The sequence below is a fragment of the Oryx dammah genome, unplaced genomic scaffold (genome assembly GCF_014754425.2).
Source record: "Oryx dammah isolate SB20612 unplaced genomic scaffold, SCBI_Odam_1.1 HiC_scaffold_1, whole genome shotgun sequence".
Classification (NCBI taxonomy): domain Eukaryota; kingdom Metazoa; phylum Chordata; class Mammalia; order Artiodactyla; family Bovidae; genus Oryx; species Oryx dammah.
Genome location: NW_024070185.1, coordinates 62,434,325 through 62,453,822, shown reverse-complemented (window position 1 = coordinate 62,453,822; position 19,498 = coordinate 62,434,325). Strand labels below are relative to the sequence as shown.

Sequence of the window (19,498 nt, the reverse complement as noted above, 5' to 3'; positions counted from 1 at the left end):
GTCAAATATACATATGAGTTTTGTCTCATATAATTGAATTGCAACATCTCAGGCAATTGAAGCATAATAAGCCACAGATTTAGTATTGTTGTGTTTTCTTTTTCTTTTAAGCAAATCTTTGTTTTTCTTTTGCTTTCTCTTTAATGGTCCCACTTGCTTTCCCATATTGTACCTAGGTGCCTTCCTAAGAAGCAGCCTTTTTGATGGAGAGATGAACCAGATTTCAAGAAGAAAAGTCCCAAGTTTGAGCCCTAACCTTGCTACTTGCTTACTTGCTCACGTGACTCTGAGCAAGTCACTTATCTCTCTGAGCTTCAGTTTCCTCATCTATAAAATTAGGGCAATAAAGTCTACTCTGTATCATGGGGTTTTGTGAAGGTCAAAGTTAGATTAAAACAGGAAATGAATTTTGGAAATTGTTCATCACACAGAAGAAGCATAACAGTCTGTGGAATGGAAGCTGCTGATATTAGTCTCCCTGCCTTGCCAGTCACTTGATGTGTGATCACGTGCAAGTGGCTTAACCTCTTTGAGCCTCAGTTGCTTCATCGAAAAATGCAGATCAAAATAATGTCTGTCCCATAAGGTGGTTTCACACATTCAGTGACAAAGTGAACCCTTCACGTCAAGCCCCCCACACAATGCTGGCTCCAAGGCAGGTGCTCACTAGGCAATACCTTGAAGAAGGCAAAATATCTGAGTTCAAATCTCAGCTTTGCCCCTTGCTGCTCGTGGGGCCTTGGGCACGGCACTCTCCACGAGGAGCAAACACTATTATGCCCTCCCTGCCTCCAGCAGGAATTGTTGCGAGTCCCCAGTTTTTAAGGACATGACAATGGACATGCGTGATAACAACTCAACTGCTGTGCATCTCTGAGTGATTAACACTAAATGTCATCAATAGGAAGGAGGGTGATTTTCCCCAGGGGGTTCCAGAAGAAGTTTCAAGCTGCAGAGCCAGTCTGCATATGCTGCTCAGCAAGCCTTATTGGAGTGGGGCTGCAGAAACTCGCCCAAATGCTTTCATTTTCCCTCCTTAACTTGGGAAATGCTTTGTGGCCACCCCACATCACATTAGTCTCACAGGCATCTGTGTTGAGGCACTTTGTGTCCAAACAGTTTCTTGCCAGGGCTTGGGCGCAGTGGTGACCTGGCGCAGATCTGAAGTGGACCCCAGTTCCCAACGCACACAGCCTGGCGCCTTTGTATACGTCCTGGCACTGGCCACAAACAGGGTTTTGTCAGAAGCTTCCTGAGAAAGTTGCATTCCATTCATCTTGGCTGAAAGGAACCCCAGATGACAAATACCTCCCTCATTTAATTACAGAAACAGTCAGCAAACCCATGGAAGAAGATTAAACCAAGTGGAGAAAAGAGCAAGCCTCAATCATCTTCTCCCCTCTGGCATCTGGCCCGCACTTCTCACCTAGGATTTAGCAACCCGGGCTGTTCTTGGTTAGATTTTCCACTTGAAAAATGGTTTATTTCTGCAGACAAGTTAAACCCAGAGGCCCCAAACCAGGTAAAGAAGGAATTACATTTAGAGAAGAATTCATCAGTGGCTGAGAGTTTAATAAAGACCCTAAAATTGGGAGGTGTGTTGACATTTTTCATCTAGGCTTGAATCTGCAAAAGAGAAGTGAAACACAATGGCAATTATCAGAATAAATCAGATCAAATGAAACACACACCCACACAAAACTAACCAACTCTTTAATCATTCTCCTCAGCTGTTGGAGAGAGAAGTATAGAGTTGTGTGGTATACAGATGAAGGAAACTTTCAAGTCTTTGGTTCAACCCATCATTTTTAGAGATAAGAAAAACAGACACCCACAGAGGGGGTGTCTGCTTTGCTCTTCTTTGCTCTCAAAGCCATAGAGACAAGGGTAAGCCTGGTTTTCCAGCTCCCTGAAGTGCCTGTATAGTTGTCTTCACTCTCCTGTTCTCTCTACCTCTGGGCCCTTATTGTGAAAGAGACTCACAGTTCCATACACTAACCCTAAACTTACAGAATATTCCACGGCAAGCCAGAACTCAGAGAGAGGTGCTGATGGCTGCCTCCTCTTCTACTTTTCTGGTTAAGAGTGTGTCCCCCAGAATTTCCCAGGACCAACCATGCCCACCATAGACACCAGCTATGTTTGAGATACCCTGAAAGCCTTGAACTAAGCAGTTTCTTCCCCATGCTAGTGGGTCTCAAAAGAGAGAGCAAGCCTTGGGTCAGTGCTCCACCTCATCTTGGACTGATGCGTCAGAGCTGGTTGAAGAAAGAGAACCAGGACTTCTCTGGTTAAGTGGTTAAGAATCTTCATGCCAGCACAGAGGACACAGGTTTGATTCCCGGTCTGAAAAGACCCCACATGCTGCGGAGCAGCTAAGCCCATGTACCGCAACTACTGACCCTGTGCTCTAGAAGCTGTGTGCTCCAGCTGCTGGATTCCAAGCGCCTAGAGCCTATGCTCTGCAATGAGAGAAGTCACTGGAACGAGAAGCCCGTGCACTGCAATGAAGAGGAACCCCCACTCACCACAACCAGATGTGAGAGTGGGACTATAAAGAAGGCTGAGCACCAAAGAATTGATGCTTTCAATTTGTGGTGCTGGAGAAGACTCTTGATCTCCTTGAACAGCAAGGAGATCAAACCAGTCAATCCTAAAGGAAATAAACCCTGAATATTCATTGGAAGGACTGATGCTGAAGCTTCAATACTTGAGCCACCTGATGTGAAGAGCTGACTCATTAGAAAAGACCCTGATGCTGGGAAAGATTGAGGCCAAGAGGAGAAGGGGGTGACAGAGGACAAGATGATTGGATGGTGTCACTGACTCAATGGACATGAGTTTGAGCAAACTCTTGGAGACAGTGAAGGACAGGGAAAACTGGTGTGCTGGAGTCCATGCGGTTGCAGAGTCATAACAACTATAAAAGGCCTATGTGCAGCAATGAAGAGCCAGTGCGGTTATAAATTAATTAATTAAAATTTTATTTTAAAAAAAGAAAGAAAGGCAACCAGATATGAAGTCAAAATTACATTTTCCTGCATTGAACTTGCATGGATTGTGTTGCTTTTCTGGGCCATGGTTTATCTAGCTGTAAAATGGATAGTAAATCCTACCTAAAAGAACTAAGGGACTCTAAGACTTACTGACAGTCTAGATGTTTGGAAGCTTTGCTGATTATAAAGTAGATGGGATATGCTTGAGAAAAGTCTACCAAATGTTGTCTCTTGGCACTCAGAAACTTGCTGCATAAAATTACAGCTGCCCTGTAAAATAATAGACTTTTTTCCCCTCCCCCCAACCCCCAGACTCTATTAGGGACCCAGATCCTTCCTTCCTTCGGTAACACTTAGTCATGTCCAACTTTTTGCCAGCCCATGAACTGTAGCCCACCAGGCTCCTCTGTCCATAGGATTTTCCAAGCAAGAATACTGTAGTGGGTTGCCATTTCCTTCTTCAGGGGATCTTCCTGACCCAGGGATTGAACCTGGGTCTCCTGCATTGCAGGCAAATTCATTACCATCCGATCAGAAATTTGGACAACTATGCCTCTAGTCACAGTTGCTGATCTTTGAGGCAATCGAGATGCTTTTTTTCTCTTCATTTTCATTTATCTTTCTAAATTCAAACAGAGCTATAAATTCCTAGAAAAAGCTAGATAGAGGGTAGACAGGAGAGCACAAGAAGTTTAAACAGAAATCTCCAAAGTAAAGTTTTATAGGCAGAAAAGAAAATTGCTGGCAGCAGTGCAGGACAGAAATTTGGTGTACTGTGTTGATCCAGAGAATCAGGAAATAAGGCACTTGTTAATACAGAACTGTGTAAGGTGGGGGTGTACTAGACACCAAAATCTGTGCTCAAACACTTGTTCCTCAGTTTTCTGAGAAAAAAATACTCAGTTATAATGTAAACAGACAGAAAATAGGGCCATGGGCAATCCATGTATTATCTGTTATTAGGCCACCTCTCAAAATACCTGCCATGCTTTTGAGGATGAGTACATTGAAAATACCTAACATTCAGCCTTTGAAAAAATACTGCAAAAATAACCAAAGACTCACAATACCCAGAAGTAGAGGAAGAGTCCAGCTCTGAAGATAAGCTATTGTAGGATAAAGAAAAAAAACTTTAGAAAGACTTTCGGCAGCTTCAGTCATATGCAGGAAAGACATGGTCTCCATGAAACATGAGATAGGATGGAGCAAAAAGGGTTCTGATCATTAAAAAATTACTAGAAAATGGAAGAAGTCAATAACAATAAAAAATATGGCAAGGACAGTAATACTGAAAGTGACTTGAAAAGCAAACCCACTGAATAAAGAACTTGAATGGCGTGTCTGTACAGCTACTCAACCACATTATGTTCAGGGCGCTGCAGAATCAATTATTAATAAAGAGCTACCTTATCCCTGAAAGATAAGCAAAAAGGTAGAAAGTCAGGTAATGCCAAATGCTGGTTAGTATGTGAAGAAATGAGAACCCTGGTGCTCTGTCACTGGGACTGTGGATGATATGGCCCTTTTACCAGAAATTAGTGAAACTGAATTTTTAGGTACCCTCTAATAAGAGATAAAATAAGATGGTCTTTCAAAATGCAGAGGAGAAGGACCAAGATGTGAAATCATAGAAAAGATAAGACAGATATGGATTTGGGGAAATGAAAGACAACACGTAGCTAATCAAATATTCTAGTGGAGAGGCAAGAATATATATGAATATTAATGTAATATAAATATAATGAATATATAGCATTATATGTTATATATAAATGCTACATTTATATAATGTATTTTTACTTATGTATATATATGTGTAAATGTTCATATGCATATATATATGTTTTTTAGTTAAAAGACTTGAGCATATAGATTGAAAGCCTCCCTGTGTTCCAGATAAAATCAAGAGTGCCACATCCACATCTATTTAAGCAATTTTTTTAAATTCTAAGAATAAAGAAAAAAACCCTTCAGGCATCCAAACAGAGAAAGTCAGTTACCTGTAAATGAATAACAGTCAAACTATCCTCAGATTTCTCCTCTGTACCACTTTGTAGGTTCAAAGCAGAAAAATGGTAGCTGAAGAATTTTATATCCAGATATATTCTACCATGCGTCAAAGCAACAGAGGGTCATCCTCAGCAAATTTTCAACCCCTCACCTTTCTTCAGAATATGAAAAGATAGTCTAACAGGTTAAGACAAAAAGCAAGATTAATATATCCAGAATGGAGAAGAATGGAGAAGTCTGAATACCAAAGGAAACAAAAGGAAACAAAAAGGAAACTTTTTTTAAAAAAAAAGACTGCCAGCAAGATGATGAATGCAATGTCAAGTATTTATTGCAGCAATAAGCATGTATTTTAAAATCCATTCATGTCCTCATTTCAAGAAATATACTTAAAAACAATCTTAATGGAATACAAATAAAAGGAGAATCAGAGCTACGACAGGTAAATGCAAGCAAAAAATAAAGGGTTTCAATATTAATATCAAGATATTAATTCAGCATTAATATTGAGCAAGATATTATATGAAACAAACAGCAATAAATGACAAACAGGGTTATTTTATCTTGATAAATATTTTAATCCTCAAATCATTCAGTGATTATCTGGTAAGTACCTGCTGTTTGCACTAGGGAAGGATATATATACATTGCTGAAAAATAACGATGTAACTGTAAGAGCAGTTATCTTCAAAACAACATAAAATCAAAATGTAAAAAGCAAAAAATTTGAGTAACGTGGAGAAATTGTCAGAGACAATAGAAAAAAAGCTCAACATACCTCTCAGTCTTTGATAGATCAAGTAGACAAAAATACAAAGTATGTGTTATGCATCAAAAGTTTGATAAAGAATTTTAAAGCTTACAACTAGAGACTTCATCTATTTTTCTGGCTACCATGGAACTTTCACAAAAATTGATTATATAATAAGCCACCCAAAAAGTATCTCGATAAATTCCAAAAGCCGACACTGTATACATCAAATTCTCAAAACAATGCAATAAAACTAGAAATGATAATGAAACTGTAAAATAAATTTTAAAGTACTCTCTGAAATAATCCTTGGTAGGGATTAACTTGAAACTTCAGTTATAGTCTGTTTAGAAATGGACTTGGCTATGTGAAATGAGGCAGGAGATTGGGTCTTTGAATGGGGGTCCTGATGCTGACAGGCCACGTGTTGCAGGAACTGGGTGACTGTGCTGGAGGAGGAAAGCCCGGCACACAGACAGCAGAGGAAGAAAGAACACAGGTGTTAGAGTCCTTTAGCTCTGCATTCGAATTCTGTTTCTACCTCTTACTAACTTTGATGGGTATCTCGATGTCTTTCCGTTTCAGGACCTCAGTCTGCTTATTCAAAACTAGGGTGTTGAGCTGTACCAGTGATTCTCAACCTTCATTGGGCTCCATAATCACCTTGGGAAGTTTTTAAATAATACTGATACCTGGGCTCTATGCCCAGAGATTCTGATTCACTTGGTTTGGAGTGGGACCAAGTCATCAATATTTTAAAAAATCTCCTCATTTGATTCCAGTGTGTAGCCAGAGTAGAGAGAGAACCCCAGAACTAGATGATTTCTCAGGTTCCTTCAGTTCTGAAGTTCAGCAGTGCTACCCAGCGCCTGCAGCCTTTGCCGGTAGAAGAAAGTTTTAGGAGGCTAAAGCTAGAAGAACAGTGATGCAAAGCAATCTAATCAAAGTGTGCATTATCTCAAATGGTGCAGAAAATGTCAGTGCCAGTTAATATTTTGCACCCAACATGATTTAGACCCGGGGCATATATTGTACTCCAAGCCCATTGTAAACACAATGGGCCATTTATTCACTGAACAGTAACCACTGTAATTACCTACAGGGCAAACATATGAGGTTGTTCAAGCAACAATTAATTGTGGACCTGGAACTAATGGGACAATAACAGCAAAGTATCAACCAGAGTGTGATTCAGAAATCACATCAGAAAACCAATATTTTCCAAATTGTATTAGATAAGCATTTTTGGGGATGCAATTGCACATATACCATCCCAGGTCCTGAAATAGTGTCTCCCTGATTTTTTAATAGCTGCTTCTTACACTGACCATAGGAAACTAGAAGTGTTGTTTTAATCTTGAGAGAAGAATCACAGATACTGGGTCTGAGCAGACTGTAGAGAGCTTCTATTTCTTATATCACTATGGGACCTAAGTATCACCTTCAGGCAGATGTGCTCACTTTGTTTGGTTGTAAGATCCTTGTTCGGAGAAGGCAATGGCACCCCACTCCAGTACTCTTCCCTGGAAAATCCCATGGATGGAGGAGCCTGGTAGGCTGCAGTCCATGGGGTCTCGAAGAGTCGGACACGACTGAAGCGACTTAGCAGCAGCAAGATCCTTGTTGTAAATCTGATGGCAGCCATGGATCCTCTTTTCAGAAAAATGTGTGTGTGTGTGTATGCATATGCATGCCCCACAGGTGTTTTCATACAGGTTTTCAGGAGTTCTCAGACACTTTGAAGCCCCTCTGTGTTCTTTCTGGGCTACGGGCTAGCCTCCATCAGCATGACTCCAGACACAGGGATCTCACTACTTCTGTCAGCAGGCCTTCCCTTGCTGGACAACTCTGGATGTGAGTGTCCTTATTGGGATTTCCTCTCTCTGGGTACTCCCTATTGGGGCTTACTCTACCCCCCAATTTTTTTAACAGTTGATCTATCCTTGACCTCAACCAAGCTTGGGATGATGTCCTGTCTCTGTGGGGACCTTAGAAATTGGTTTCTATAGGTGCTCTCTAGCTCCGGTGACAGCTGATGGGTTCTTGTGTGTTCAGCTCCAACAAATGGGACCTGTTGAGGCTGCCAAGTGAACCGAGGAGATCCGGGGACCCTAGGTAGTGGCAATCTACTGCCTGAGCCAGGTCACCAAAGGGACAAGATTGCCACTGCCCTGCTCTCCTGAAGTGTTGGGGGGAAGAAGTGCTTCCTCAAGTCACAGGAAGAGCAGCAAAGCAACTTCACCTGGGGGCTGGGGGTGCCAGGATGTTTCTTCCCAAGATGCTGAAGTTGGTCTCTGAGCATATTGAATCTAGAGCTGCTGGAATAGCAGACACTGGGGGAGAAAGCTGGTGGCAGCAAAGAGAGATCTTGCTTCAGCCATGCCCTCTCTGGATCAAAGATTTAAACGAAACAAAAGAAGGAAGGAAATACTACTTTTAAAAAAGAGTATTGGGAATTCCCTGGTGGTCAAGTGGTTAGGACTCCCCACTTTCACTACTGAGGGCATGAGTTCAACCCTGGCCAGGGAACTAAGATCCTGAAATTTGTGCAGCCTGGCCAAAAATAAAACAATATTTAGGTATGCTGAGCACAAAGTTTGGTAAATGAAGCATCCTGAAGAAGATTAGACTAAACCAAGTAGCGTTAACAAGTGATGTACAGATATAACCATGGCAGGGGTCACAAAATTCTGGAGCTACCGGTACCCATCAACAACAAAAAAACTATCCAAGAGTTTATTAAATACTTGCTAGACACATGAAAAGCAAAATGATTTGTCAGGGGCCACAGGATCATATAAAGCCTGACCATCAGCTGGGTCAGCGCTCATCACGTGCGGGTACTGAATCTTCCTCCTCCCTCACCAGGCGATGACCTGGGAGGACAGACGGGAGGACAACAGACAGGCTAGAAGGCACCATGGAGGAATTCTCGTACAATCTCAGGTTGGGAAAGGTTTTTCTAAATATGACATAAAGCCTGAAAACAGAACGGAAAAAATTAAGAAATTCAGCCACACACACAAACAGCTCTATACGGCAAAAGACATCATGAGAAACATAAAAAAAAAAAAAAGGTACAGACTGAGGGTGAATTAGCAACTTATATCACGAAGGGCTAATCTCCTTACTTCTGCTAACCAGTAAGATCACTTCTGCTAACCAGTAAGGGAAAGACTCAAAGTCCAATTGGAAAACAAGCAAAGGATGTGAATACTTTCCAGAAAGATACTGCAAATTGTTCTTCAACACCAGAGAGATCCTCAACCTCACTCTTAATAAGGTAAATGCAAATCAGAACTACAAGAAGATACCATTTTTCTACCGTCACACTGCAAAGATCAAAAAATTTGATAACCACCTTCTGTGGATGAGGCTGAGGGGAAGAGAAAGCAGAGATCAGAAGAAATGTTATAGAAGAGGTGACATTTATGCTGGGCCCTGTAGGACAGATAATTAAAATCCAATTTAGCAACTCACATGCACTTAAAAGAAAAAGAAGGACTAATAAAAGGAAAGATGGACAGATTTGACTACTGACTGTAAATTAGAATATACACACACGAAATGTAAAAGCAAACAAGCTGGGGTGTTTGCAGCACCTGTAATAGCTTGAGTTTGAATGCTGTACGTATAACAGTCTTCATTAAATTTGATAAGGAAAGCATTAGAATACCACTCAAATAAGAGACATGAAAAAGCAATTCCTAAAATAGGACTTATGACTAGTAATCAGCCACATAGAAAAAGGTAAATGCAATATGATTCCAGTTTTTCATTAATAAAGCATTAATAAATTAGATAGAAAGATGTTTTATTTCTGTCTGTTGACAAGAATGTGGTAAGATTGATCTTCTGTAGTTATACCTGGCTAGTGGGTGTGCAAATTGATACAATCCTTTTTGGAAATAAGTATGAAGTCTTTATTTTTTAAATTAATTTCTTTATTTTAATTGAAGGATAATTACTTTACAATATTGTGCTGTTTTTTGCCATACATCGACTTGAATCAGCCACAGGTACACATGTGTGCCCCCCATCCTGAAACCCCCTCCCACTTCCCTCCCTACCCTATCCCTCTGGGTTGTCCCAGAGCACTGGCTTTGGGTGCCCTGCTTCATGAATTGAACTTGCACTGGTTATATATTTTACGTATGGCAATATACATGTTTCAGTGTTATTCTCTCAAATCATCCCATGTCTTTAAAAGCTCTTTCTTTCTCTGGGAAAAATTTCACATCCTAGACTCTACCCTATGGAAAAAGCCTGAAATATAGGGGAAAAATGCTAAGCACAAAGGTGCTTGTAGAATAATATAATAATGACAAATTAGAAATAGTCTAAATGTCCCCAAATTAAACAATTTAGTAAATTACAGTATGTTCAGATGCTAGAATATTATGGGACTATTAAAAATTTACATGATAAAATGTTTGCAAGAAGTTTTAACAGGATGGTTAAATGCTTTTAAGACAATGTTTAATGAGGGAATAAACAAACAGTTCAAATGTGTATATAGAATGATCTCAAGAATCTTTTTTTTTGGTTCATTGCCAGGCATGGAGAAAGGATCTGAAGGAGGCAGATGACAACATTAACGAAGGTTCTTTCTCCTTATTTTGCATTTTTAAAAGCCTCTTCAATTGTAACATGTTACTTTTGCAGTAAGAAGGTTAAAAGTATTTTGCCCCTGTGTTTGCACCTCAAATGAGAACTAAAGACCTCTGTTCCCTTAGGAAAGATCCTGGGCCCACAGCTATGAGTTACCCCCAGTAAAATGCTGTCTCTTTTGTGTTTTTCAGCTCTCCTTTGCGGCCACCACGCCTGTTCTAGCAGATAAGAAGAAATACCCTTACTTCTTTCGGACGGTCCCATCAGATAACGCGGTGAATCCAGCCATCCTGAAGTTGCTGAAGCACTACCAGTGGAGACGGGTGGGCACACTGACCCAGGATGTGCAGCGCTTCTCAGAGGTACACGCCGCTGGGAGGCGCCCCTCACCCACCTCCAGGCAAGGGGCGCGACAGCTCCATCAGGGCGGGCACTGTTCCGAGGCCTTGGAGCTGTTGAGGTATTCGACTGTGCGTGGGGCTGGTGAAGACCTCCAACTCGCTCAGCTCAGGAGTGGAGCCTTCCCTTCCATGTGCCTTTTGGCTAAATCATGTGGCTTATTCCCTCACCGCCCCCGCAGATGTGTTGTTCTTGCTGCAGACCTTAGTGATGATCCAAAATCACGAGGTGCCACCAAGAATGTTTCTCCTGTGAGGAGAATTTGGGGAGAAGCTGGCTTGGAATGAAGATTCCCAAAGTCACTGTGGATTGGATGGGTTTTTTTTAGTTTTTGTTTGTTTTAATGATTTACAAATATACATCAATACTTGGTGTTCTGAGGTTTGCTGTTGTTGTTGCAAGGAAAAGAGAAGTTAAATTACATATAGTAAAAAAGAAAGAAAGAAAGAAAAAGGCTGCTTTACCCAATTCCTCTAAATCCACTTTCTCTTCCAAGTCAAGTCCGGCTTTCTGTGTAATGTTCTTCTGCCCAGACCTTTTTCAGTACTTTTAAACCTAATGTCCTCATACTAGGTAGATATTTTGCATTTTTCACTTTACAACAGATCTTTGAGATCTTCATTGACTTCATTCTTATTAGTGGGCTATGATGTTGTCAGGTGGATAGATGGTAAATTACTGAATGTTTACAGCTTTTTGATATCACAGCCAACACCTTTCCACCTAGGTATGCATCTTCACGATAGATTTATAGAAGTAGAGTTACTGGGACATTTAAAACGTTCAGACAAACTGATCTCCAGAAAGCCTGTTCTAATTTCTAATTCCTCCAACCACTTTGAAAATTTCCACACATTTTTTACAAACAGTGAATATTAGCAAATCTTTTAAAAAGCTTTCTCCACTCAGCTGAGTGCAGAATGGTGTCTTACTTTCTTCCCTCATCTCTTTATAGTCCCTACTTTCCCATCTTCTACTATGTGTGCTCTTGGTCCTTGGAGCTTCCCCACAAGACGATACAGTCCAGGTTTGCTTAGGAGCCCAAGAGAAAGAAAGAGAAATAACTGTGAGCAGATCCTCAGGGAAATGTGTGAGGTGAGTGTGCAGCAGACCTCTGGGAGAGTACAGAGAGGACAGGGGAGGACACGCCCCTTCTGCCAGTGGCGGGGTCGGGTGGGGGAGGTGGAGCAGAGCAGGGCCGGGAACCGCCAGACCTGGTTTCCACGTGCTGTACACTTGCCTTTCTGAGGCTTTGCCCCGTTTTTCCCTGGGAAGGAGAGGCCACTCCATGCATTAGCTGGGCGACCTTGGCCAAGTCACCTCACTTGTCTGAGCTGCAGCTTCCGCCCCTACAAAACGGGGACAATAACCCTTCCCAAGCTCATCCTGTAGACCTCCTGCCAAAATCAGATGAGTCATGAATTTCAAAGAGCTTCGCAAGCTATACAGTTTATGCGCCGAGAGGGATATTTTCAGAGGTGCTTGAAAAGCAGAAGTAGTCTGTAGTCATCCAAACAAGGCCAGATTTTCCCTGACAAGAATGGTCCTCAGCTTCCCACCTCTGTTTCCCAGTCCCCAGGCAGAGGCACAAAGAGAACTTGACCTCCAGTGGGAGTGACTCACTGCCAAACACTGAAGAGGCTGTTGCTGGAAGCCTGCCCTTTATACAGCAGCCACGAATGTTCTGGAATGAAGCAGATTAATGGTGAGAGTGGGCAGGGCCAGTCCTGTGGCCCCATCCACGTGGACTCTGCTGAGACTTGGAGGGACCTGCTTTTTTTGCAATGGAGTCTTTGGCTGAAGTAGCCTGAAGGGCTCTTAGAGACACCTTCCCCAACCTCCTCATTGTACAGAAGGGGAGACTGAGGCCCAGAGAGAGGAATGAACAAAGTTCAGGGCTTCAAAGCACCTCTGAAGTCATAAAAGATTGTTGACAGAGAAGTCAGGACTGAATCCCAGAATCTAGACTCCAGGTCCAGACAGCCCATTGCTCCTTCTTCCCATCCCTAACTACCTGTAGTCACATGAGAACTACCTTTGTGTAGAGAGGTTTGAAAAACCCCAATCTTTGGTTTAAAGAGGATACGTGCTCAGCCCCAAGCTTTATAGATTTCCAAACAGCCAGTTGCCCTTTAGGGAGAGGTTATGGTTCCCATTTTACAGATGAGGAAACTGAGGCTCACAGAGGGCAGGTGCCTTCTTGCCCCAGGGCACTTGCTGGTAAAGAGCCCAGCTGAGGCTGGAAGCCTGACAGACTGTTGGTCAGTGTTTTCTCCATTACTCTGTCCTCACTGGGGTCAGGAAATGTCAGTTTGGTACCACATCTCTGTCCCTGCACAGCTGTGTTAGAGCCTTCAGCCAGGTTTCAGGGCATCTCAGTGGGAAGCCTCTTTTCTAAGGACAGGATGTTGCTTGGTGGTATTGCTGGCAAGAACCCCTTTCGATTTTAATCTCTCAGCCCAGCTGACTCCTCTCTGTGCCCAAGGGCTTTGGCATCCCTCTCCCGATGTCTGGCTGCATCACTGGAGTGCAGGCCCTGGAAACTCGCCAGGAGCTAACAGCTTTTCGTGAGTGCAGAGGAAACTGGATTCCTTTTATGAAACTGGTCGATCAGCAGCATCAAGCAGTTCTGTTCCAGGCTGGTGCACTGGAAGGAATGTCAAATGAAAGCAATCCTGAAGTTAGAGGGAAATGGGGGGAAACCTTAATTAAAACCTTAATCTTCTGAAAGGGGTAGAGGGCTGAGGGTTATCCTACCTTGGAACCAGCTGCTCCTTGGAGCCCCCATCCATGAGATTCAAAGCTAGTGTGCAGTAACCCAGAGCTGCTCAGGCCTTGGATCAGATATGCCAATCTCTGGGCCCCACTTTACCAAGCAATGGCTGTATGACCCCAGGCAGTTCACTTCACTTTGTTGGCTCGGGTATACCAGATCTAAAGCTGCTGCCAGGACAATCAGGGGTCCATGGGGAACCAGTGGCCAGAAAGATGGCACTTGCTTCAGCTCTACCCTCTCTGGGTCAAAGACTTATAAGAGAGGAAAGAAGGAAAGACTTGGTACCAGAAGATCTCTAAGCCCAGATCTACCAAGCAAAAGCTTTGCGGCCCCAGGCAATTCACTATACCTCAGTGAGATCCAGTTTCCCTTGTGTAGAGATATTTATCCCCACCTCACAGGCACTAGGAGATGAGAGGGTTAGATGAAAAAACATAAATGAAAAACTGCATAGTTGGAGTTCATTAAATGAACATTCTCTCCTCCACTGGTACTTGGGACAAGCCCTAGGAATGCATATCCATTCACTCAAAAAATACGGATGTGGCCTACCATGTGCCAGCATCCATGAAGGCACAGAACCTGGGGCATGGAAGGCCAGGGAGGAGTGGACATTGCTTTAAGGTCAGTAAGTGTCAGGCCTCCTTCTTCGATTTCTCAGCTCTGATTGCTCATCAGAATCACCAGGTGGAAGACAAAGGTAAAAGTGGTGATAAAGAGAGTACTGCTGAGAGGGTGGTCCATGGGCCCCGGGATGGAGAGCAGTGGACAGGCAGTGGCCTGTGGGCTTGAAGAAAGTGTAGCTCTGGAAGTCTCTGAAAAGCTTGAGAGTGTAGAGATGAAGGAGCTAGAAGAATAGGAGACTGTGGCAGAGCTGGGGGAGGGATGTAGGGATTGGAGGGGGGTGGCAAGCCGTGGTGATGAATAGCTAAAGCTGAGTGGAGGTAGAGGTCACTAGGATTAGGGGCAAGGAAATGAGAGACCAAGGTGCTGAGTGGTGTCTATGTGTACACTGAAGGCATAGGATAGAGGCAGGGATGAGGTGGAGATGAAGGTAGTGAGCAGGGGTGGCTGAGGACCAGCAGATAGCCAGAGGGTTATTTGAGCCTGTTCTCCCAGCTCCTGGTCCTGTGGTCTACCAAACCATCTTCACTAAGTTATTCTTTGGATTCCTGATCCCATGATGCTAAACTAACCAGCTTAGTACCATTGAACAGAACACTCAGTCTCTCTTGGCCTCAGTTTCCCCTCTGTAAGATAAGGGAGTTGGGTCGACTGACCTCTAAGAGCTCTCCTAGCTCAAGGAATTTGTGGTGAAGGTTCAGGGTCATTGCCCCTGATCCTGCCACTCCCAGGGGTGTGACCATGAGAATTACTGAGTTTCTATGCGCCTTAATTTCTTCCTCTTAAAAAATGGGGATAATAATGGTAACTAACTCTTAGGATGCTTGAGGATTACATGTGTTCTGAAAGTTAAAGTGCTAAGAGGCGTGCCTGACTCATAATAAGCACCATGCAAGAGGTGGCAGTTATTTTTATTGTCATCTAGAATCTGGTTCCTTAACCCATGGCTGGCCGCCGTTCAGCAGCCCAGACATACGGTGGGGTCTAGTGCCTGCCACTAGCAGCACTCCTCTCTCCTCTGCTCCCTCCAGGCAGGCTCGAAGACTCCTTGCCCAGTCGCTGGCTTAGTGATCTCGGCGCTTCCGAGGCTGACCTTTCCATACCAGAGCCTCCCTCAAGAGCTGGGACCCACCTAAGCCCTTGATCTGTCCAAGACCAAAAGGGCACCATCTGCAGAGCTTCCTCTTCAAAGCACCTGCCCTTTCAGCCCTCCATGGCCCTTGGAGCCCTTCCTTGCTTGCCAAGTCACCATCTGCCCCAACCAAAGGGGTCTCTGGTTGTCTTCTCTAAAGTTGCCACTTATATGGCTCGGAGGACATGCTCACAGTGGAGGGTGGGGGAACCCTGTGCTTGTTTCTCGTCTAGGAGCCAACCTTAGTAGAATCGTCAGCCTTCCCTGCTGCTCCGAGCAGGCATGAGCTCCTTGGGGTGGCTGCAGAAACCCTTACATACCCTGAGGCCTCCTTCTCTGTCTCACCTCCGGCACTCCCCACTTTGGTCCAACCTCACCTCTGTGCTGGCTTCTCTCTGCAGACTGTCCTCTCCCATACCTGGCTCAGCTTTCCTCCCCAGACTGGGTCATGTGTGCGTCTCTGTGCTCCCCTCCCCTCCTGCTTCTCTCTGTGCCAGCTGTGCACAGGGCAGAGAAATACCCCTCCTGCTTCCTTGTCAGTCACCCACTGCTCCTGGACTGGAGGGCCCCTGTGGACAAGAGCCTTTCTGTCCCCTAACCCTGGCGCGTATGTGTTCAGTAAGGATTTCAGTAAATCAATCTCTGTCCACTAGGCCAGATTCTTAGAGGCCAAGGCAGTGGTTTCTTTCTTGGGGTCCGGAGTCTGCTTGCAACTAGGATGGTGAGATGGGGGTGAGGGGGCTATAGGGAAGTGTCAGTCCCTGTTGTGAGTCACAGGGGCCATCGGGGAGAGGGGAGGCGCCCACAAAGTTGGGAAGCCACATTGCCACAGAGCTCAGCTCAGGTCATTCTGACATCTGTTAACTGAGTTTTGTTTGGATGTGGCATTGTTTGTTGGTGGAGGATTCTTCTAGAGATCTCAGTGGAAGATTCTGGGCCAGCCACTGGAAGCAGCAGTGACCTGGGACCTGCTCTGTGGTTCTTCTGGGTGGTGTCAGAGTTGGGCATTGGGAATGAGCTCACTATAGTTTGTGTCTGAGTGGTGTTTTTGGCTCTCTGGGATGTTTGTTCTGAGTTGTCATCACTTCAGTATCCGCTTGTACCAGGATCACGTCATCCCATCCCCTAAAGCAGTTCTTGCGGTGCGGCCCTTGACCAGCAGCATTGGCAATGGGAACTTGTTCCCAGCAAATCTGAGGATTCCACCCCAGGCCCCCTGAATCAGACACTTGGGGGTGGGGCTCAGCACCCTGGAGTTGGAGAATCCCGGTATTAGAAGAATGAGAAGCTTTCAACTGAGGCCACTGTGCTTTGAGGCCCACTTTATCAGAAAGTAGAGCCAGACCCAGCTCTGATCTTTGTCCTCGGCGTTCCTCTAGGTTGCAGGGTCACCCACAGACCTGCAGATCTGCTGTTATTAGGAGGCCGGAGGGGATTCCTGACAGATCAGATTCTGACCCTGGTGGTTCTACTCTATGCCCCAACTTCTATTTGAAGAACTTGCTCATGCTTTTAGGATATTATCCTGTCCAGAGGTGGCTGCAGTGGCTGAGCCTAAAAGGCAGGCCTCTGAGGGGAATGGCTTGTTTGGGCTTGGAGCTCCACCCTTGGAAGGATGGCCCACACCCTCCCTTCTCCTCTCTAGACCAGGGAGGAGATGGCAGATGCTTCCTCCTGATGCTCCCCAGCAGGTCTTCAAAGCCAAGCACCCTCCCATCTCACACACCCCAGCTCTTAGAAGAAAGGAGCTGCCCTGGACCCTGGTCAGAGAGGATGCCTGGGGGGCCAGGGTGAGTGCCACACTCACTGCTCACCAGCACTGTGATATTAGATAACTATATCTCCACCCAGGCAGTGTGGACCCTGGAACACATGAGTGAGGGCCCAGAGGAGTTCCTGGAGGTCTCCAGAGGGGGAGGGAGGGCGAATCCTGGCCATCCACTTCACAGCCCTGAACAGGGATACTTCCTAGGGGGTCCTGCACAGTCCCTGGGCCAGGTTCCCAGAGCATGACTGCAGCCCCATGAAGCAGCTGCTGCTCCAGAACCGCTGGATATGAAAATGTATTTAATAGTTATGACATCATCTACTGCCATTTGCAGGGTACCTACCATATGCAGATGATGACGTTTAGTCGCCCAGCATGGTCCGTCTCTATTTGGTAGAACAGACTCACTCAGGAGGGATGAAGTCACTTTGCCAAGGCTTCACCAAGCAGGGGCAGGTGTAGGTGTGAACCCAGGTTTTTGCCTCTCCTTCTGGAGAGGAGACATGGGCCTGGGCCAGTACCCCCATCCATCCCACCCAATACCCACCTCAGGAGCAAGGAGGTAGGTGTCCAGAACAAGCAATCCATGTCTCAAGCAGGGCTCCTCACAGGCCCCTGGGGTTTTGCCATGAGATTCTGCGTGTATGTCTTATGAACTTCCCAGACCCCAAGTCTCAGTGCCATCCCACCACACCTGCTCCTACCAAGTGTCCCAGGGGAATTTGTCACAGCCTTGGCTGCGCTTGGCTAACAAGGCGGTGCGTCTTGTCATGTGTGGGTCCCCAGAGCTTTCTGGTAATTCTGGCTGTCATTCCCCCACCTCCAAGGCCCATCTGCCTGGCTTCGGTAGTGCCAGGGTATGTGAGTGAAGGAGTGGAGTTGGAAGGTGTAGGGAACCTTCGGGAAATAGAAGGTAGTTAGGGCTGGACAGTTCAGTATGTAGGGCAAGAAGGGGAGAATGGGCTGAGCGAAAGGATGGTGAAGGCCCCACATGCCTCCATGTTTGGACTTCACCTGTAGCAGTAGGAGCTGGGAGCCACGGAAGGTTTCAGATCAGGGGTGAGAGACGGTTAGCAATCTTGAGAGCTGATTGGGGCAAGCAGATAGAGTCTGGGAAACCAGCCAGAAGGTTACTGCAGGGACTCAAAAGAAAAATAAGAAGACTGTAGTCACTTTCTTACATAAAACCTTCAAGTTCTGTTATTAGTTTTTGCTTGTTTTAAAATACTCATGTGATGTTTTCTAACCATGATATTGATATGTACTCAACACAGAAAACTTGGAAAACACAGAACAAAAAAGGAAAAGTAAAAATTGGCCTACACTATCATGTAAGAAACGAATCGCCAGTCTATGTTCGATACAGGATACAGGATGCTTGGGGCTGGTGCATGGGGATGATCCAGAGAGATGATATGGGGTGGGAGGTGGGAGGGGGGGGTTCAGGATTGGGAACTCAAGTACACCCGTGGTGGATTCATGTCAATGTATGGCAAAACCAATACAGTATTGTAAAGTAAAACAAAGTAAAAAAAAAAAAAATTGGCCATAAGTACCCACAGAAAGGTCAGTGTTAACATCTATAGGCATATGTCCTTAACATTTTTTTCTATACACATGAGTGAACTCGAATTAACAAATACATGCTCTGACTATAGAAACGGCTTCCATAATCTTGCAACCCGGTGGGAACATTTTTCCCAGCCAGCAGATATTCTCCACCACTGTGACTCGTAATGGCCTGGCAGCTCTGGGCCTGGCGACCCCATGAAATCTCCTCGTCTTTGCCACAGCCTGATGTGTTTGGGGCTGCTCTTCTCCAGTCTTCTTTATCCTTTGATCTGTTCCCTTCCTGTCTCCCAATATGGTTCTGCAAATAGTCTATCCATTGGTGGTCTTCTTAGTCATTTTCCAGAACATTTAGAGATTTTTTAAAAATCTTTGACATTTTGAGGAATCTCGGATGGTACAGGAAGTGTTCTCTGTTGCTGATTTTTAATTTTTTTTTCCTGATAGCTGGTGAAAAAAATTCTACCCTATGGATATACCATAATTACTCAAGGAAGCTCCCATTACTAAACGTGGAGATAGATACTTGCCAATTTTTCCTGATTACAAACAACAATGCAGTAAATCCATACTTGTATTTTTGTGTGAACATCTCTGGCTACTTTTCAAGGATAAATTCCTAGAAATAATGTGTGCACATTTTACAACCTTTTGTACATGTTGCCAAATTGTCCTCCAGAAAGATCATACCAATTTAGTTTCAGAGCAGTATATGAGAGTGCTCATTGCCAACATTGTATATTATTCTTTTTTGATCCTTGGCAATTGCTATTTTAATTTGCATTTCTTTGATTACTACTAGAGACGGAATTTGTTTTTTACTAGGAATCGTTCTCATTTCTGTTTCTCCTTTTGTAAATTG

The 19,498-nt window shown here is 44.4% G+C and overlaps 1 protein-coding gene across 1 annotated transcript in view; it reads left to right on the top strand.

The window, feature by feature from the left end:
• Positions 1 to 19,498, top strand: part of GABBR2 (gamma-aminobutyric acid type B receptor subunit 2) — a 371,768-nt gene that overhangs the window by 139,656 nt on the left and 212,614 nt on the right. The window contains exon 3 of the mRNA XM_040238757.1: positions 10,560 to 10,730. Within this exon, the coding sequence (XP_040094691.1) occupies positions 10,560 to 10,730 (171 nt within the window). The remainder of the gene's footprint in view (positions 1 to 10,559; positions 10,731 to 19,498) is intronic.